This window comes from Ornithorhynchus anatinus, chromosome 18 (assembly GCF_004115215.2).
Source record: "Ornithorhynchus anatinus isolate Pmale09 chromosome 18, mOrnAna1.pri.v4, whole genome shotgun sequence".
In the NCBI taxonomy this organism is placed as follows: domain Eukaryota; kingdom Metazoa; phylum Chordata; class Mammalia; order Monotremata; family Ornithorhynchidae; genus Ornithorhynchus; species Ornithorhynchus anatinus.
The window spans coordinates 14,307,368-14,325,537 of NC_041745.1; the positions used below are offsets into that span (position 1 = coordinate 14,307,368).

The following is an 18,170-nucleotide window of genomic DNA, read 5'->3' on the forward strand; positions in this document are numbered from 1 at the left end:
GAGCACTGTTCTAAGCACTGGGGGAGATACAGGGTAATCAGGTTGTCCCGCGTGAGGCTCACAGTCTTCATCCCCATTTTCCAGATGAGGTCACTGAGGCACAGAGAAGTGACTTGCCCACAGTCACCCAGCTGCCAAGTGGCAGAACCGGGACTCAAACCTATGACCTCTGACTCCCAAGCCCGGGTTCTTTCCACTGAGCCACGCTGCTTCTCTGACAAGAAGAATACATGACGAGGGCAGCCTTTTGGTGTGTCCCAAGTGACCAGGACCATGGGCTTGAGCCTGGACTTTTCAATCATACAGGCACTCAAGTGCATTTCGCGATAGGCTTCGCTGACACCGTGCTCTCCTGGTTCTCCTCCTGTCTCTCTGGCCGCCCCTTTTCAGTCAAGTTGGCAGGTTCCTCCTCTGCCTTCCACCCACTAACTGTGGGACTCGTTCAAGGTTCAGTTCTGCGTCGCCTTCTATTCTGTCTCCGCCACCTCCTTTAGACAACTCATTCGCTCACATGACTTCAACTCCCACCTCTAAGCAGATTATTCCCAAATCTACATCTCCAGGCCCGATCGACCGATCTCTCGCATCAAGTTAACAAATTACGGATGTGTACAGAAGTGCTATGGGGCTGGGAAGGGGGATGAAAAAAGGGAGCACGTCAGGGCGACACAGTAGGGAGAGGAAGAAAAGGAGGAGAGGGCTTAGTCAAAGAAAAACTCTTGGAGGAGATGTGCCTTCAATAAGGCTTCGAAGGGGGCGAGTAATTGTCTGCCAGATTTGAGGAGGGAGAGCATTCCAGGCCAGAGGCGGGATATGGGCTGGGGGTCAACGATGAGATGGGGAGATCGAGGCACAGTGAGAAGGTTAGCACTACAGGAGCGAAGTGTGAGGGCTGGGCTGCAGAAGGAGACTAGTGAGGTGAGGTAGGAGGGGGCAAGGTGGTGGAGTGCTTTAAAGCCAACGGTGAGGAGTTTTTGTTTGATGCGCAGGTGGATGGGCAACCACTGGAGTCTTTTGAGGAGCGGGGGTGAAGGGTCCTGAATATTTTTGTTGGAAAATGTCTGTCTCCCCCTGTGGACTATAAACTTGGTGTGGGCAGGAAATGTGTCAGTAAAATTGTTATATCGGCCTCTCCCAAGTGCTTAGTGTAGCAATAAATACATTTCATCCCCCTTCCCAGCCCCATAGCACTTCTGTACACATCCGTAATTTGTTAACTTGATGTGAGAGATGGATCTATCGGGGCTAGAGGTGGAGATTTGGGAATCATCTGCATAAGGGTGGTAGTTGAAGTCATGTGAGCGAATGAGTTTTCTAAAGCAGGTGGCGTAGACAGAATAGAAGGGGACCCTGAACTGAACCCTGAACGAGTCCCACAGTTAATGGGTGGAAGGCAGAGGAGGAACCTGCCAACTTGACTGAAAAGGGACGGCCAGAGAGACAGGAGGAGAACCAGGAGAACACGGTGTCAGCGAAGCCTATCGTGAAATACTCAATAAACACAAATGACTGACCACCAGTGAAGTCCGTCTTTCGAGAGGACTGCCGTGAGAATTCACTTCATTCTCTACTCCTGTGCCTTCAAGAACCCCCAGTGCCAGAGTCCATCTTTCCACTGGATCACAGAATAAAGCAATGTGCAATGGAGAAGGGAGAAAATGGATGTAACGGGCAGAGAAGAAAACAGAGAGCAGAAGAAACTCAGTTAACATTCAGGGATGTTAAGTATTCATCGTGTTTCGAAGGCGAAGGAAATGAGAGCCTTCTCTCCAAGAACTACTAGACAGAGATAATATAGGGAAGAAAAGGAGAGACAGGAACTTTAAGTGCTTTCCACCTGGATAAGAAGGCAGATTATTGTTCCAGGAAGGATTCTCAAACCAAAAGGGGATAGCAAAATACCAGAGCCTGGGACCAAATGAACTGAAAATTCAGGTTTTGAGACAATCTTTTTGGCTCTGCAGATTAACTGCTTGGAAACTCAGGAGGGAAGGATTTTCTCTCCTGCTGGGAAGCAGCGTGGCTCAGTGGAAAGAGCCTGGGCTTCGGAGTCAGAGGTCATGGGTTCGACTCCCGGCTCTGCCACTTGTCAGTTGTGTGACTGTGGGCAAGTCACTTAACTTCTCTGTGCCTCGGTTACCTCATCTGTAAAATGGGGAGTAACTGTGAGCCTCACGTGGGACAACCTGATTACCCTGTATCTATCCCAGCGCTTAGAACAGTGCTCTGCCCATAGTAAGCACTTAACAAATACCAACATTACTATTATTATTATTTTCCGCTTGGTAATGACTCGGTAAATGACCTGGTGCAAAGCAAACGCTCTGGGCCTATTTTTCTCTTGAATGGAATAGGAAGTGTAATACTAATTTCAGGTTATCTCCCTGAGGAAAAAAATAATAAAAGTGATCACAAACCATCCTGCAAATACCATTTCATGAAAAATGACAAACGAGAGCCAATTTTCAACTTTCTCAACACATCCCTCCAAAATCAATCACGGTGCTCATGTGATTTCTCTCATTTGTTCTATCTCGTAAACTAGGCAAATAAAACAGGACTGTAAGTTCCCTGTGGGTAAGTGATGTGTCTGCCAACTCTGTTGTTCTGTATTCTCCTAAGTGCACAGTACGGTGCATACGATAAGCACTCAATAAATATCACTGACTGACTGCATTCCAACCCATCACAATTTAAAACCCAAGGGGATTCTAAGCAGTTTTACATCAACATTACAGTAACATTAACATTACATTACAGTGCATTAATGTTAATTAATAATAGCACATGAACTAGATATCCCCACTGAGCTGCCCAAAACACAAAAGGAAAGATAAAAGTTAAAAAAGGTAACAAAATCTGACTGGAGTAAGGGAAAGGAAAAAGAAAGTCAGGAAAAGGACCAACACATTCATGAGACCTTGTGGAAATTGATTAAAGATGATGATACAACTGCCATTCTCTTTTGAGGAAGCTATGGAAACTTTATTACTGAAAGCTTCAAGCCAATCTGAAGATGCTCACAAGTCCTTCACCTAGGTCAGAATCATTTTTAGCTCTATTTCCAAGCCAATAATCAAAGATAAAGAGGTATGTGTATCTGCATATGTGTATAAACATGTAGATAAATACATGCACACACAAAAATGTCAATCAATGGTATTTATTGAGTGCTTACTGTGTGCAGAGCAATATACTAAGTGTTTGGGAGAATACAACACAACAGAATTGGTAGGCATGATCCCTGCCCAAAAGGAGCTTCGTCTAAATGGGGAGATAGACATTAATAAAAATAAATAAATGAAGGATATGTACAGAAGTGCTGAGGGTGGGGTGAATTTCAAGTGCCCAAAGGGTACAGATCAAAAAGTTGAAGACACAAAAGTTTAAACGTGTCCAACAGCATTTAATATTACATGAAGATTTAAGAAAGTTTGAGCTCCAGAGAACAGGAAATCATTCATTCTGAAGCTTGGAGAGGAGCTCCGCAATTAACATGGTCCATTCTCAGCCACCTCAGACTCACAGGTTCAAATCCATGGTTAAAAGCTCTGAAGAAAGGCTCCTAGCCAGTCTTTTCCGCTGCCCCAGAACCCTTGCAATCAGGAACTTTTAGATACTTTCCACTTCTCAACTGGAGTGGTATCAAGTGCCTGCTGGGGTGCTCTAGGATAAGACAGTGGATAAACAGGAAGGAGAGAATCGTCTGGGTGACTGAAACCAACCGTCAGGAGTCTCTGGGCAGTCACTGGAGGTTCGTGAGGGGGGATGATGTGTGAAAAATGATGTTTTGGGAAAAACAATCTGGACGGGAAAGGGAATCCCTTTTTATATTCACCAGGTAAGCATCAACACTCTGTAATTCCTGACTTGCAATCTTTTCAGTCACCAACAAGCTTAACGTGAGAATTCTCCATACCCTCACTTCTGCGGCAACACGTTTTCACTCTGTGTCTTGAACACAACACTGCTATGGAATAAGGGAACATTTTTCGCGCAATGCCTATCTATACAAGCAGATGCAACATTAGAACAAAATGCCCATGTGCTCAGCTTTCTTTAACATGGAATTCAGCCCGTCAATGAAAGCCCAGTGTTAGACGACGACAGACAACTGGATGCCGTAGGCCTTAGCGCTATTGCACAGAAAATATCGTTCCCCTTACTGGCACATTCAACCTCCACAGGAGATAATGGTGTACTCAGGGCCAGGTAGGAGGCATGCAGGCCAAGAAGCAGCCCCAGATTTCTTTCGGGATCCATGAGAGGAGAAGAGAGGCTGCCGAGGTCTGGAGTAGTTATCACTTCTTGGTCAGGCTAGGGGAAGAAAAGATCATCATCAGCTTGGAATCCAGCTTAACTATATGATCTATTGAAACGTCAGAACAACCCTAGTTTGAGTAAATTTTTACTGCTCCTCTAAAAATTTAAACAACCACATATTAAACCATTTTACAGATCAACAGCTTCCTGACAATCATACTAACTCATTTTGTCAAGAATATCTTTAAAGCATGGTCTGATGTGACTGTTGCCAGAACTCAGACGATTTGTACTCGGATAATACTTACAATAACAACTTTGGAAACAGAGATGGGATATCAGACCATTTGTACTTGGACAATACTTTACAATAACAACTTTGGAAACAGAGATTATTCCTATTTGGGGGGGGTATTTTAGGAAAACACTGCCGTTGATTAAAACCGTTACTATTCCCCATGAGATGTAATAATAGACCCTTTCCCCATCTGGCCATTTACCATGGCCATCGAAACTGGACAGATAGCTTTATCTCTGGTAGAAATGGAATGAATGATTTAAGAAAAACTAAGTGAATTGTTTAATGAGGAAAATATTGGGATCTTTGAAGAAAAGAGGCACTTTATCGATTGATCAATGGTATTTACTGAGCGTCTCCTAGAGCAGAACACTGAATTAAATATGTGGGAGAGTACAGGAGAATTAACATATATGATGCCTGCCTATAGGAGGAGATGTATAATGTAGCAGGAGTGACACTAAAACAACTCAGAGCTCCAAAGAGGAAGTAAAAGAGTCTGAAGATATGTAAAAAAATAAGTAAGTATTTATGTGCTTATATGATGCAGACAGGCTGAGGAGGCAGATGGAGAATAAAAGTTGGGAAGAGGAGAATTTAATGGAGGAAGGCCTCCTGAAGGAGATGTGACGTGAGAAAGGTTTTCGAGGACTGGGAGAGCCAGGGGACTGACAGGAGAGGGAATACAAGGAAAGGGGGACGGTGTCAACAAGAGGTTGACAGCAGGAGAGACATGAAAAAGGCACAATGAGTAGATTAGTCTGAGAGGTACAAAGAGTGGGATCTGGGGTGTAGTGCGAGAAGAGAGTATGTAAGGAAAGCCAGTGGTCAGGAGTTTCTGTTTGACGTGGAGAAGAACCAATAGGCAACCATGGGAAATACTAGAGGAGTGGGCAGATGTGCCAAAAAACGATTTGAGAAAAATGGCAGGGGTGGGGGTGGTTGAGTGAAGTATGCCCTGGAGAGGGGGAAGACTGGAAACAGGGGGATCGGTGAGGAAGCTTGCAGTTTTAGTCAGTGAGAAGCTGAGATTTGGAAAATGCCTGGTCTAGACTGATAGTTATTTGGACGGAGAGGAAGGGGCAGATCCTAGAAATGTTGTGGAGGAAGAAGTGATAGGAGGTTTTGAGAGGCAGAGGAACTGAGAAGGAAGTTGATGAGGAGCTCAGGATTGGACTAGTGAATTTGGCTCGTTGGCAAGCATTCGTAAATAAGAACGGTCTCCCGACTGTGCTGTATTGTGAAGGCGTACACTGAACTTATTGAGGATTCCAAAATTTCACCCTGAAAACAAGGTTCGCTCTATTAACTAGGTCTGGCCTGATGACCTTATTCCTACCACAGGCTTAGCCTACAGCTTGACATATTGTAAACGCTGGAAAGCTTCCATCATCAGATTCCCTAACCGAAACACCTTGCTAAAATCCCTCCTCCTTCTTCATCCAAACTGCTATGGGACTGATCCAAGCACTTACCCGATCCGGCTTGCCTACCGCACCTGCCTCCCTGCTGACCTCCCAGCTTCCTGTCTCTCCCGACTCCAGTCCATACTTCACTCTGCTGCCTGGATCATTTACCAACAGAAAGGTTCAGGATATGTCTCCCTACTCCTAGAGAACCTCCGGTGGCTGCTCATCCTCCTCTGCATCAAACAGAAACTCCTTACCACTGACTTTAAAGCATTTAATCATCTCTCCCCACCTTACCTCACTTCGTCAATCATCTACTAAAGCCCAGGCCACACACTCCACTCCTCTAGCGTCAGCTTAGGCACCTTGCACCGATCTCGTCTATCTTGCTGCCGACGCCTTTCCCGTTTCCCCCTGCTGGCCTGGAACTCCCTCGCCCCTCCCCGATACTCGCAACACCGCTATTTCCCCAGATAGCTCTCCCCTCTGCATCGTCTACGCACTCGGATCTGTGACCTTCGGACACTGGATTTCCGCCCTACCTCCTACCCCGCAGCACTTTATGTACGTATCTTTAAATTATGTACTGTGAATTCCTTATTTATTCATATGAATGTCCGTGTCCCCTAGACCGTGAGCTCATTTTGGGCAGGAATGTGCCTACTTATTGTTATATTGTACTCTGCCAAGTGCTCAGCACAGTGCTTCGCAAACAATGGGCACTCAATAAATTCAACTGAATGAAGCCTGTTATCGGGCAGGGGACGCATCTTCTAATACTGCTGTATTGTACTCTCCCGAGCTCTTAATACAGAGAGAAAGTGCTCAATAAATACCACTGATTGATTAAACATAATAGCCCGAGAAATGAAAAACTCGGGTGCCAGTCAGAATCCTGGTGTGCAATATAAACTGAATATGCAGAGCAAATATATCACCCCGGAAAGGTAACGTGCACGCCTTTCGCTCGAGTTCCATTTTACCTCCATGTACTGGCCAACACAGAAGGCATGCATAGATTCTCTTGTGTCCTCAAACTGTAAAGCCGCTTCCAAGGCAACGACCGGATCCTCGCCTGCAAATTGAGCTGAAAGTTGAAGTAACGTGTGAGTATTTATACAAACCTTCCCCTTCCCCTCAACAGCCCACGCCCTGGCATGGATTCACTCTCCTGCTGGAAGCCTTCCCAGATGAATCACCTGCTTCCCACTGTTCCGGTCCAGCCATCCACTCCGGTTACCGCTACACTAGTATTCTTCAGTGTTTACAACAATATATATTGATTTAGGTTCCTTGTGCCTACCAGATTTTTGAGGGAGCTCTTAACTCTTGGCCTTGTCTAATTGCATATTCACGTTTTGAGATATCACCCCAATTTAACTGGGAGAGCCTCCCAAGCGGTACCCTGTACAAAATGATAATGACGATACTGATATTTAAGGCACTTCCTAGGTGCCAAGCACTGTACTATGCACTGGGGTGGACAGACGATAACCAGGCTGGACCCGGTCCCCGTCTCACACGGGGCCAACAGTCTGAGTGACCAGGAAGTCAATAAATACTACTGTGATGACAACCACGACAAAGGGTGTGCGGAGGAGACGTCCTCACCGGCGAGCTTCACTTCCAACCCATAAATCAGAAACTCAAGTCTTACCAAGAATACTATTCCCCGTCAGAGACTGTGTCTGAAAATCTTTGATGTCATACACTTTCCCATCAATCACTGTCCAGAATCCTCCGTCTTTATTATGGTTCTCGAGGTCCGCTTTGCGGATAAGGGTCACTTCTTCATTATTTCTACAGTTTTGTCCTGTGAAAAAGGATCCTGGATGGGAAGCAGAAAAAGAAACCATTACGTGATGGGGGCAAAATCGCTTCGTTCCAGACGCTGTCTTTTCCTCACCATGTAGGTAAATCAATAATAATAATAATAACGTTCATATTTGTTAAGCACCTACTATGTGCAGAGCACTGTTCTAAGCACTGGGGGTAGATAAAGGGTAATCAGGTTGTCCCACATGAGGCTCACAGTTAATCGTCCTTTTACAGATGAGGTAACTGAGGCACCGAGAAGTGACTTGCCCACAGTCACCCAGCTGCCAAGTGGCAGAGCCGGGATTCAAACCCATGACCTCTGACTCCCAAGCCCGGGCTCTTTCCATCGATCGTATTTACTGAGGGCAGAGCACTGTACCATGTGTTTGGGAGAATATAAACACAACAATATGAGAGACATTCCCTGCCCAAAACAAACTTACCGTCTAGAGGGGAAGAAGGATATTAATAAAAATAAATAATGATATGACATAAGTGCTGTGGGGCTGGGAAAGAATAAAGAGTGATGCAGTAGGCAATGGAAGAACAGGAAAAGAGGGCTTAGTCTTTGAAGAGGGAGGAGGGTAACTGTCAGTAGGATATAAAGAGGGAGGGCATCCCAGACCATAGGCAGGATGTGGACGAGAGGCAGGCGGCGAGACAGACGAGAATGAGGTACAGTGAGGAGCCTGGCATTAGAGGAGAGAAGTGTGCGGGCTGGACTGTAGTAGCGAGCAGTAAAATAGCAAGATGAGGTAGGAGCAGGCAAGGTGACTGAGGGCTTTGAAGTCGACAGTAAGGAGTTTCTGTCTGACGAGGAGGTGGATGGGTAACCATCGGAGGTTCCTGAGGAGTGGGGAAACGTAGAAAAATGGTATGGGCAGAGAGGAAGTACGGACTGGAGTGGAGAGAGAGAGGAGGCAGGGAGATCGGCAAGGCCGCTGATACAGTAATCAAGGAGGAACAGGATCGGTGCTTGGATTGCGTGGTAGCCGGAGACATCGTGGTTCCCAATACTGTAACTCGTACCAAATCTACACGGACGTATAGAAGAAGTGGGAGAATTTTCCGACGCAGCTTTTGCCTGGCCTCTCACATTAAACCCGTGCTTCTCCCTTCCTCCTCCCCCAGTTCCAGTGGCCTAGACACCCTTACTTTTCCCAAACCACGCTCCAGGGCCTGAAGCAGTCAAGTGCAGTTGGCATTGAGTTGAATGGCTGAAAATCTAGTTGCTGCCATCCCCGAGATATCTGGGGCAAGTACCCACCACCCCGTGTTCTCCTGGCCCTTCCCTCATTCTTTCCCTTCTCCCTCCCTCTCCAGGCCCGCCCTTTTCATCCCCTCCACACTTGGCCACTGGCCTGAAGAGACGTTGGCAGAGTAGCAGCGAACACACTCCTTCCCTCTAGACTGTAAGCTCCTTATGGGCAGAGAACATGTCTACCAACTCTCTGCTACTGGACCTTCCCACACACTTTGTACAGCGCTCTGCCCACAGGAGGCCCTCCATAAATACCACTGCTTGACTGATTGATCCTCAGACCAGGGATGAGAGAGGTCCTGCGTGGACAGCCGCAATTTACAAGGACCTGTAGCTATCGGCTGCAAAGTTTCGGGCGGGGCCGGGCAGGTAAACACTTTTCCAGGTCGGGTTAGGCTCAAGTGCCGCCAACTCCACGGGGGAGACTGACGACAAAATAGCCTGAGCTGTCTTCTTCCCGCCTTAGGCACCACAGGTCTCTGACAAGAGCTGAGAGTTACCAGTAATGACTGAAAAGATCCAAAATAGTGGCTTTCTGAACCACTGGATTTAAAGCCTCAGCCCGCTTTTACGCCTCAATACTCCAAATGTTGGCACCTGTGGCTACGTATTTTATTACCCCATTTATTTTGTTAATGAGACGTACATCCCCTTGATTCTATTTATTGCTAGTGGTTTAATGAGATGTACATCCCCTTGATTTTATGTATTGCTATTGTTTGTCTGTCTGTCTGTCTCCCCCGATTAGACTGTAAGCCCATCAATGGCCAGGGACGGTCTCTATCTGTTGCCTATTTGTACATTCCTAGCGCTTAGTAGAGTGCTCTGCACACAGTAAGCGCTCAATAAATACTATTGAATGACTGAATGAATGAATACCCACCCAAGCACGATCCCGAGACTCTCCCTCCCTCCTCCCCGATCCAGATGCAGACACTCTCCTTCCCGCTGGCCCCCAAACACAAAACTCCCTGTTTGCGGTAGAACGGGTGCAGGGGCGTGGGCCTGGGGGATCCAAGAGGAAAGCGAATACAGAAGAGAAGGGAGGGGATATCTCTCTTCAGTACCAATTTTAGACAGGAAGCTGTTCCTTAAAGCTAGCCTAAATCCTCCCAAGGAGGACTGTGTCCGTTTCCTCTGGTGTGGCAAACATCTGATCCCTGTCCTCTGGAAAACCATCCTTTCCTACGAGAAGGCCAGAGAAAACAATAATGTTGGTATTTGTTTAGCGCTTACTACGTGCACAGCACTGTTCTAAGCGCTGGGATAGATACAGGGTAATCAGGTTTTCCCACGTGGGGCTCACAGTCTTCATCCCTAGTTTACAGATGAGGTAACTGAGGCACAGAGAAGTAAAGTGACTTGCCCCGAGTCACACAGCTGACAAGTGGCAGAGCTGGGAAAAGCAGGCCAACAGTCAGAACCAGGGCTTGGAATGCCTGTTTCTTCCTGCCAATTTCGGAGTTTTTCAGGAAGGTCCCATTTTAGAGTAAAGGAACTCACCCATTATTCCAGGCCACGCTAAATCCTCGTTATCGTCTCTGTCTTTGCCGGGGGCCAAGTGGTTAAACCTATCAAGATGCTCCAACAATCCAGCCAACAGAGGAATGGCTCCCGCCTCTTGCATCAGTCCGGCACTCTTACTGAGCAGCAGCACTATGGAGACGACCAGCTCGGGGAGAAGAACGCCTAGCACAAAGGAGGAGAGAACAGAGAGATCCTGGTGGAACCGGCAGATATCAGTCTATCCTCGGTGTAGAAGATCTGCCTTGAAATGTGCTGTGATTTGCACTGTGACGGACAACTCCTAGGATTTCTTGACCGTTGCTCAGCACTCACAAATTGCTCTTCTCCCATCTGAGGGGACTGTAATTTGAAGATTCTGCCCCTCCTAGAAAGCGGCATGGCCCTCTTAATGGAATACACTGGCTCTTTTTCCCAACTTGTGTAAAGGGCACTTGGCCGGGGGCAGCTGGAGAGAGACCAACACTGCCTGGGGGAGGGACGGCCTCCATATTATTTCACCATTCGTTCATTCATTCGATCGGATTCATTGAGCGCTTACTGTGCTTAGAACACTGTACTAAGCGCTTGGAAAGTACAATTCGGCAAGAGATAGAGACCATCCCTGCCCGACGACGGGCTCAGGGTCTAGAAGGGGGAGGCAGGCAAACAGAACAGATAGACAGTCATCGGCAGCATCAAAATAAACAGAATTAGAGATACGTATACATCATTAATAAAATAATACGCATCAATATCCGCAAGTGCTGTGGGGCGGGAAAGGGGGTACAGCAGAGAGAGGAAGCAGGGGCGATGGGTAGGGGAGGAGGAGGAGCAGAGGAAATTGCAGAGACCTACGAGGGCAGTGCCACCCAGTGCCACCCGGCTCCGGGTGCTTCGGAGGGTTCTCTTACAGCTGCCCGTATCTTTTCTTGCCCATAAGTTTCATAATGGAGGAGAAATAGAGGGAGGAGAACTACTCTTCTCCCTCATGCCATTCTGGCAAGAAATCGACGCACCTCTGGAGCTGTCCAGAGAGGCGAAAGCTTTACATGAGTCTACCGTACGTTCACCTCGACAATGAAGGATCAGTTTTCGAAGGATTTCCTAGAGACCAAATGCCCAAAGCGCCTCCATCCCACCTCCGCCATCCCCAATCTGAGCATGCAGGGGGGTGGGGATTTCACTCTCAGCGGTCACAACGGGCACATTTATCCGGAGGGACCTAGGCCAATACCTGTTAAATCTCCATCCACAACCCGGGATACTTCGGCAAAGTGCCTATAGCTAGTCGAGGCGATGCTGGTGGCCACGGGGAGAGTGTCGCCTATGTGCGTACACAACAGGGCGGTGTATTTTTTCAGCAAGGAGCCCACTCCTAGTAACTCAGGACCTGGAAGCAAGTTTTACAGATTAACGAGGGCAAGGTGAAGTTTGGCTTCACCAACGATTACACCAAGTGGTTTTAAGGACATTCTGGGATAGAGAGAATTCAGTTCATTCATTCATTCAATAGTATTTATTGAGCACTTACTATGTGCAGAGCACTGTGCTAAGCGCTTGGAATGAACAAGTCGGCAACAGATAGAGACAGTCCCTGCCGTTTGACGGGCTTACGGTCTAATCGGGGGAGACGGACAGACGAGAACAATGGCGATAAATAGAGTCGAGGGGAAGAACATCTCGTAAAAACAATGGCGACTAAATAGAATCAAGGCGATGTACATTTCATTAACAAAATAAATAGGGTAATGGAAATATATATAGTTGAGTGGACGAGTACAGTGCTGAGGGGATGGGAAGGGAGAGGGGGAGGAGCAGAGGGAAAGGGGGAAAAGAGGGTTTAGCTGCGGAGAGGTGAAGGGGGGGTGGTAGAGGGAGTAGAGGGAGAAGAGGAGCTCAGTCTGGGAAGGCCTCTTGGAGGAGGTGAGTTTTAAGTAGGGTTTCGAAGAGGGGAAGAGAATCAGTTTGGCGGAGGTGAGGAGGGAGGGCGTTCCAGGACCTCGGGAGGACGTGGCCCAGGGGTCGACGGCGGGATGGGCGAGACCGAGGGAAGGTGAGGAGGCGGGCGGCGGAGGAGCGGAGCGTGCGGGGTGGGCGGTAGAAAGAGAGAAGGGAGGAGAGGTAGGAGGGGGCAAGGTGATGTAGAGCCTCGAAGCCTAGAGTGAGGAGTTTTTGTTTGGAGCGGAGGTTGATAGGCAACCATAGTTCTGTTACGATGCATCTCTAGCCGCTCTTCCTCACCGAGTGGGACCTCTCCACGGGTCAAATGGGGATGGAGCATGGCTGGTTCCAGGAGGTTGAGCATTTTGGTGGGGCTCAAGTGCAAAAATAAAACAATAGGCACTTTGGACTCCGATTTGAGAACGTTTTTCAGAGGAGCAGCATGGCCTAGGGGAAAAAGCAAGGGTCCGGGGATTCAAAAGACCTGTTCTAACCATGGTTCCGCCTTTGTCTCCCGGGTGCCCCGGGGCAAGTCACTTCACTTCTCCGTGCCTCCGTTACCTCACCGGTAAAGTGGGGTGTCACACTGTGAGCCCCAGGCGGGACACGGACTGTGTCCAACCTGATTAGCTCATACCTACCCCAGCACTTAGTACAGTGCCAGGCACAAAGCAAGCGCTTAAATACCATAAAAAACAAAAAAAAAAATCGGTTTATGTCCTCTATATTGCCAATGCTCAAAAAAAGTATTAACGATGACAACGGGTCACACCAGTCAGGATTTCTGCGCATTTCCTGAATTTTAATAATTTGCCTCATAAATCTGCAATCGATAATCGGCAAAATCAGTCTGAACGAGAATTCTGATAATCACTGTCAACATTCCCAAAATAACCTGAATCTCCACGGAACCTACTACGGCGATGTTCAACAGGAAAAACGACGCGATCTCATCTACTGGCTGGAAAGTCGCCTTCGCCACTGGAGTAACTTACTATATGAATTGGAGAACGGAACAACACCTTCCTCCGGATAGAGTTTGCTAACGAGCAAACGCTGAAAACGAAGTAACAGGTCGAGAGATGCAGATCTCTCTGGACCGTACTGCTCCTGGTCCTGGCAGGATGAAATTCGACGGGCCACGTCTTTCAATTTGGCAATGGTCTGTGAGGCAATATTTCTGAAAGGAAACAAAAGACAAGGCACGGCCACAAGAATGTATTTGGTTACGTAGTGCACTCCTGACGTTCTAAAAACGGCAGAGCCAAATATTCAGAGCTGATAAATCTCAGGTTCGTGAGCTTACAATAACTCGGTAGTGGCATGACCATATAGTAAATGTCAGTTAACCGCAGAATTGAAAAAACCGTAGGTACTAAGTGGGCTGAATGGAACAAGAAAAGACAAAGAACACCACACTGAATGCACGTAGTCCCTTCTACCAAGGTTTTACATATTCTAATGCCTGAATTCTCTCAAGATGCCTCTGAGGTGGATGGGGAATCAGATACCATCCTCTCCACTTCACAGAAAGGGAAACTAATGGTGAAAATGTCAATCTTGCAGGGGGTTACCTCAGGGCAGGAAGGCAGTGTGGCCTAGAGACAGAACACAGGATTGGGAGGTTCTAGTCCCGGGTCTGTCAATCTGCCTATGTGACAACCTCTCTTTTCCTCAGTTTCTCTATCTGTAAAATGGGGATAAAATACGTGTTCTTCTCTTTTGGACTGTGAGCCCCATGTGGGAGAGGTACTGTTTCTGATCTGATTAGCTTATAACGACCTTACACTTAGCACGGTGCTTGGTCCAGAGTCAGATTTCGATAAATACCAAATAAAAAAAAAGCAGGGGAGTTGGGGATACCTACGGAGAGGTAACGGGGACCAGAGCCTTCATCATAAGTCAGGCTTCACCTGTCATGGCTGGTTATTAGTGTTGGCAATTATTTTATTATTCATTATTATTATTTATTATATTATTTATTATGATTTTCCAGATCACAGTTCATTATGTGGTCTAGGAATTTTAACCAGTAGAACACCCGTTCTTCCACATAATCAATCAAATAACCAATCAATGGTATTTACTCAGTGATTTCAATGAGACCACCGTACTCAACGCTAGGGAGAGTACAGTACGAAAGAGAAGATATAAATGATCTCTGCCCACAAGGAAGGACCTTAAAGACTAAGCGGGGAGACGGACATTAATATTAGCTGTCTTGTCCTAATGCTGTCGACTCGTCCCCGATCCGCAGCGACTCCAAAATAAGTTACAGATGGATTTATTACAGAAGTGCTGTGGGGCTCTGGTTTGGGTAAGTACCAGAGTGCTTGAGGGGTAAGGACCCATGTGAATAGGCAATTTCAGACGGAGCACTCCTGTACATATCTGTAATTTATTTATGTATTTAAATATTAATTTATGTAATTTATTTATTTATGTCTGCCTTCCCCTCTAGACTAAGTTCACTGTGGGCAGGGAATGCGTCTGTTTACTGTTATACTGTACTCTCCCAAGTGCTTAATACAGAAGCAGCGTGGCTCAGGGGAAAGAGCCCGGGCTTGGGAGTCAGAGGTCATGGGTTTGAATCCCGGCTCTGCCACTTGTCAGCTGGGTAACTGTGGGCAAGTCACTTCACTTTTCTGGGCCTCAGTTACCTCATCTGTAAAATGGGGATTAAGACTGTGAGCCTCGTGTGGGACAACCTGATTACCCTGTATCTACCCCAGCGATTAGAACAGTGCTCTGCACATAGTAAGCGCTTAATAATAATAATAATAATAATGTTGGTATTTGTTAAGCGCTTACTATGTGCCGAGCACTGTTCTAGTCGCTGGGGTAGCTTAACAAATACCATCATTATTATTATTACAGTGTTCTGCCTACAGTAAGTGCCCAATGAATACAATTGAATGAATGCATGAATGAAATCAAGACTTAGTCCAGAAAGGCCTCTTGGAGGAGCTGTGCTTTTCTCCAATACCTATAAACTACAGTTGGGTCCAAACTGACTATCTTGTATTGATTCCAGGACTTAGTACGCTGCCTGGAACACTATAAGCGCATAACACAGTGCTCTGCGCATAGTAAGCGCTCAATAAATACGATTGAATAACAAATACCATAAAAAAGCAGCAAACACTTAAATACCAGAATAACCATCATCATCATCATTATTATGAGGAGGACAGGAGTCTTGTAGAGCCGTGGTCGGTAGCTGTCACACCAAAGATAAAACTGTAAAGAAACCCGATTTAAAAGCCACTGATAAAAATCTTAACGCCTTCAGGAAACCCAAAAGAAGTGGTTCCTGGGCAGCGGAACTGGACAGCCCTGGGCTTGGAGCTTTGAAATGTCACAGACCCTCAAAATCAAACTAAAGAGAGATTCATTTCTGCCTTTCCTCTTAAAGAAAAAGGGGGCTTGCTATTGATTTTATGGGATAAGAGATGACCTGGTTGGTCTTTAGTTTCCAATATCAGTGGGTCCCCAAAATATTTCGAGAAAGGAATCTTTAAACTGATGGCCCGGTTGCTCTTTAGTTTCCAATATCAGTGGGTCCCCAAAGTATTTCAAGAAAAGAATCTTTAAACTTCACTCACACCTTGGATGACTGGGGGTCTATGACCCCTTCAACAGATCAAGTGATCGATACTTACGCATCACAGTGACAACACAATTCTTCCTCTCTCAAATCTAGAAAGTTCTGAGTGTCAATTAGTCCGGAGACCTCCATCTTCTTAGCTCTGCACCCCTCAAACCACCTACCTAAGTAGCTGTTGGATGAGCTGAACCAGAGGCAAACTCTGTTTTCCGGCCGATTCATAGATCCCTGTGTTAATGAGATCTTTATCTAACGGAGTCCTACTTCTGTGAAGTGTGGAGGCGTTTGCTTCCTGCTCGTCAATTTCTTTTTCTTTCTGGGCTTCTTTTTTGGCCTCAATATCCTGTAACACATAAACGCGTTGACATTAATTAGCGCCTTAATACAAGTGGGATCTTTACGGGAGAGGTCAAGGAGGAAAAATGAGAAAGGTAAATATCTACGCTAAACCGGCGCTTGAATGAGAAGAAATCACATGGTAGATTTTGGCAGACTACCTATTTGCCAGTCTGCCGACTGAAAATCACTGACGTTCCAGTGAATACCACGGGGGCCCTTTTTGTTAGAAGGGACCCGTGTAGGGGATTTAAAGGGATGAAAGCCTGCATCGCTCCTCCCATATCGCTCTCTAGAAATCACATAACAAAAAATTGCCATTTAAGTGACAGATTGAATTGCTTTACCTCTTTGACAAATAAACTAAATAATAAAGAGAAGGCAACGCTATCATTTTCATAGAGATCAAAGTATTTAAAATATTCCAAAGTAATTTTGTTGGTGCGAAACCTGGCCTCAAAAGATTTCTGGCAGAAGCCAACCGCTCCAGAAAGAGGAAAGGAGGTCTTTTCCCCCATCACCAAGTTCTCCACCTGCCCCGTTTCCACTCGCGGGCTACATCTTGTGGCCGCCCGACCCAATCCAGTAATATTATTAAGAACATTTTGGATTCTGATTTGATTTGGTTGGTCTTGGATGGATAATTTCATTCATTCATTGGTACTTATTGAACGCTTACTGTGTGCAGAGCACTCTACTGAGCACTTGGAGAGTACAGTTCAGTAACGGGAGAGGGACGATGCTTGTCGACACCGGGCTTAGGTGACGAAGAAGGTACAGACCAAAAGCCAACGCCTCTAGACCAAGCGTCACCATTCACCATGTTGTCTATCTGTGGGAGTGGGTCTGTAGGCATAATTCTGTGAGCGCGTGTAAGACTGGACGGAAAGTGGAGTATCCCAGAAAATCAACTGACTCCTAAAGGGCCAAACCTGGATTTCTGCAGTGATGGCAGCATTCAGGGCAGACTCCAGCCCTCCGTCCGCCATCAGGCTGCCCACCAGCAGGTCAATCATAAAGCGCCGACCGGGACTCACGTTCATTTCATTTCCTGAAACTAAACGAGAGCGGCTTTCACTGGCTTGCGTTTGAAGATGTCCTCTCCCGTCCGTGTTGGCGCGTTTTCTTCCCTTCTCTTGCTCTCTTTTTCTCTCTCTCCCTCCACCCCGCCAACCTCCACTTACCTGCACTGGGTAGGAGGGCAGAGAGTGCCCGCGCTCGTTCCTCCGCTGTCGGCAGAAGCACGGACCACCCGCTCTGCAGCACCGCCTGAGCCGCCGACTGCACTGTGTTGAGGACCCCCGCGTTACTCGCGAGGGTCACCACCGTCTGCTTTAGGCTATTTAGCAGGCCGCCGCCCAGCCCCAGACCGAGGCATTCTGGATCAACCTGGTGACTGATGGCGGCGTGTAGCTGACGGAAGATTAAGAAAAATCAGTCTACCCCGCCAAATAAGGATCTCACAATTTAAAAGTAATTCTTAATCTTCTTGCCGCTTTCCACCTTTCCAGGAGCATACTGAAATCCCCCTGCGACCCGCCGAAGCTGAATACATTGCAAATAAAAAGCACGTTCGTGCTTGCCTTTGTCTGTGTTTGGATTTTAGGCTACTTTTAGAAAGGCTACCCCGGTAATCTCAGTGTCTTAACTAAAGTCCCTACCTTCTTCACCCTCTGGAATCCCTATCGCCGAGACACCTCCACACATATAGAAAGAGGTGGAGAAACATAG

At 46.8% G+C, this 18,170-nt stretch overlaps 1 protein-coding gene across 4 annotated transcripts in view; it reads right to left on the reverse strand.

Annotated features, from left to right (window-relative positions):
* HERC2 (HECT and RLD domain containing E3 ubiquitin protein ligase 2) overlaps positions 1–18,170 on the reverse strand; it is a 217,205-nt gene that overhangs the window by 130,257 nt on the left and 68,778 nt on the right. For all 4 annotated transcript variants that reach the window (XM_029083305.1, XM_029083306.1, XM_029083302.2 and 1 more), the window contains exons 18-26: positions 17,624–17,852; positions 17,372–17,496; positions 16,268–16,446; positions 13,492–13,676; positions 11,790–11,945; positions 10,553–10,738; positions 7,628–7,798; positions 6,954–7,057; positions 4,167–4,317 (exon numbers count right to left, since the gene is read on the reverse strand). In XM_029083305.1, coding sequence (XP_028939138.1) covers positions 4,167–4,317; positions 6,954–7,057; positions 7,628–7,798; positions 10,553–10,738; positions 11,790–11,945; positions 13,492–13,676; positions 16,268–16,446; positions 17,372–17,496; positions 17,624–17,852 — 1,486 coding nt within the window. The remainder of the gene's footprint in view (positions 1–4,166; positions 4,318–6,953; positions 7,058–7,627; positions 7,799–10,552; positions 10,739–11,789; positions 11,946–13,491; positions 13,677–16,267; positions 16,447–17,371; positions 17,497–17,623; positions 17,853–18,170) is intronic.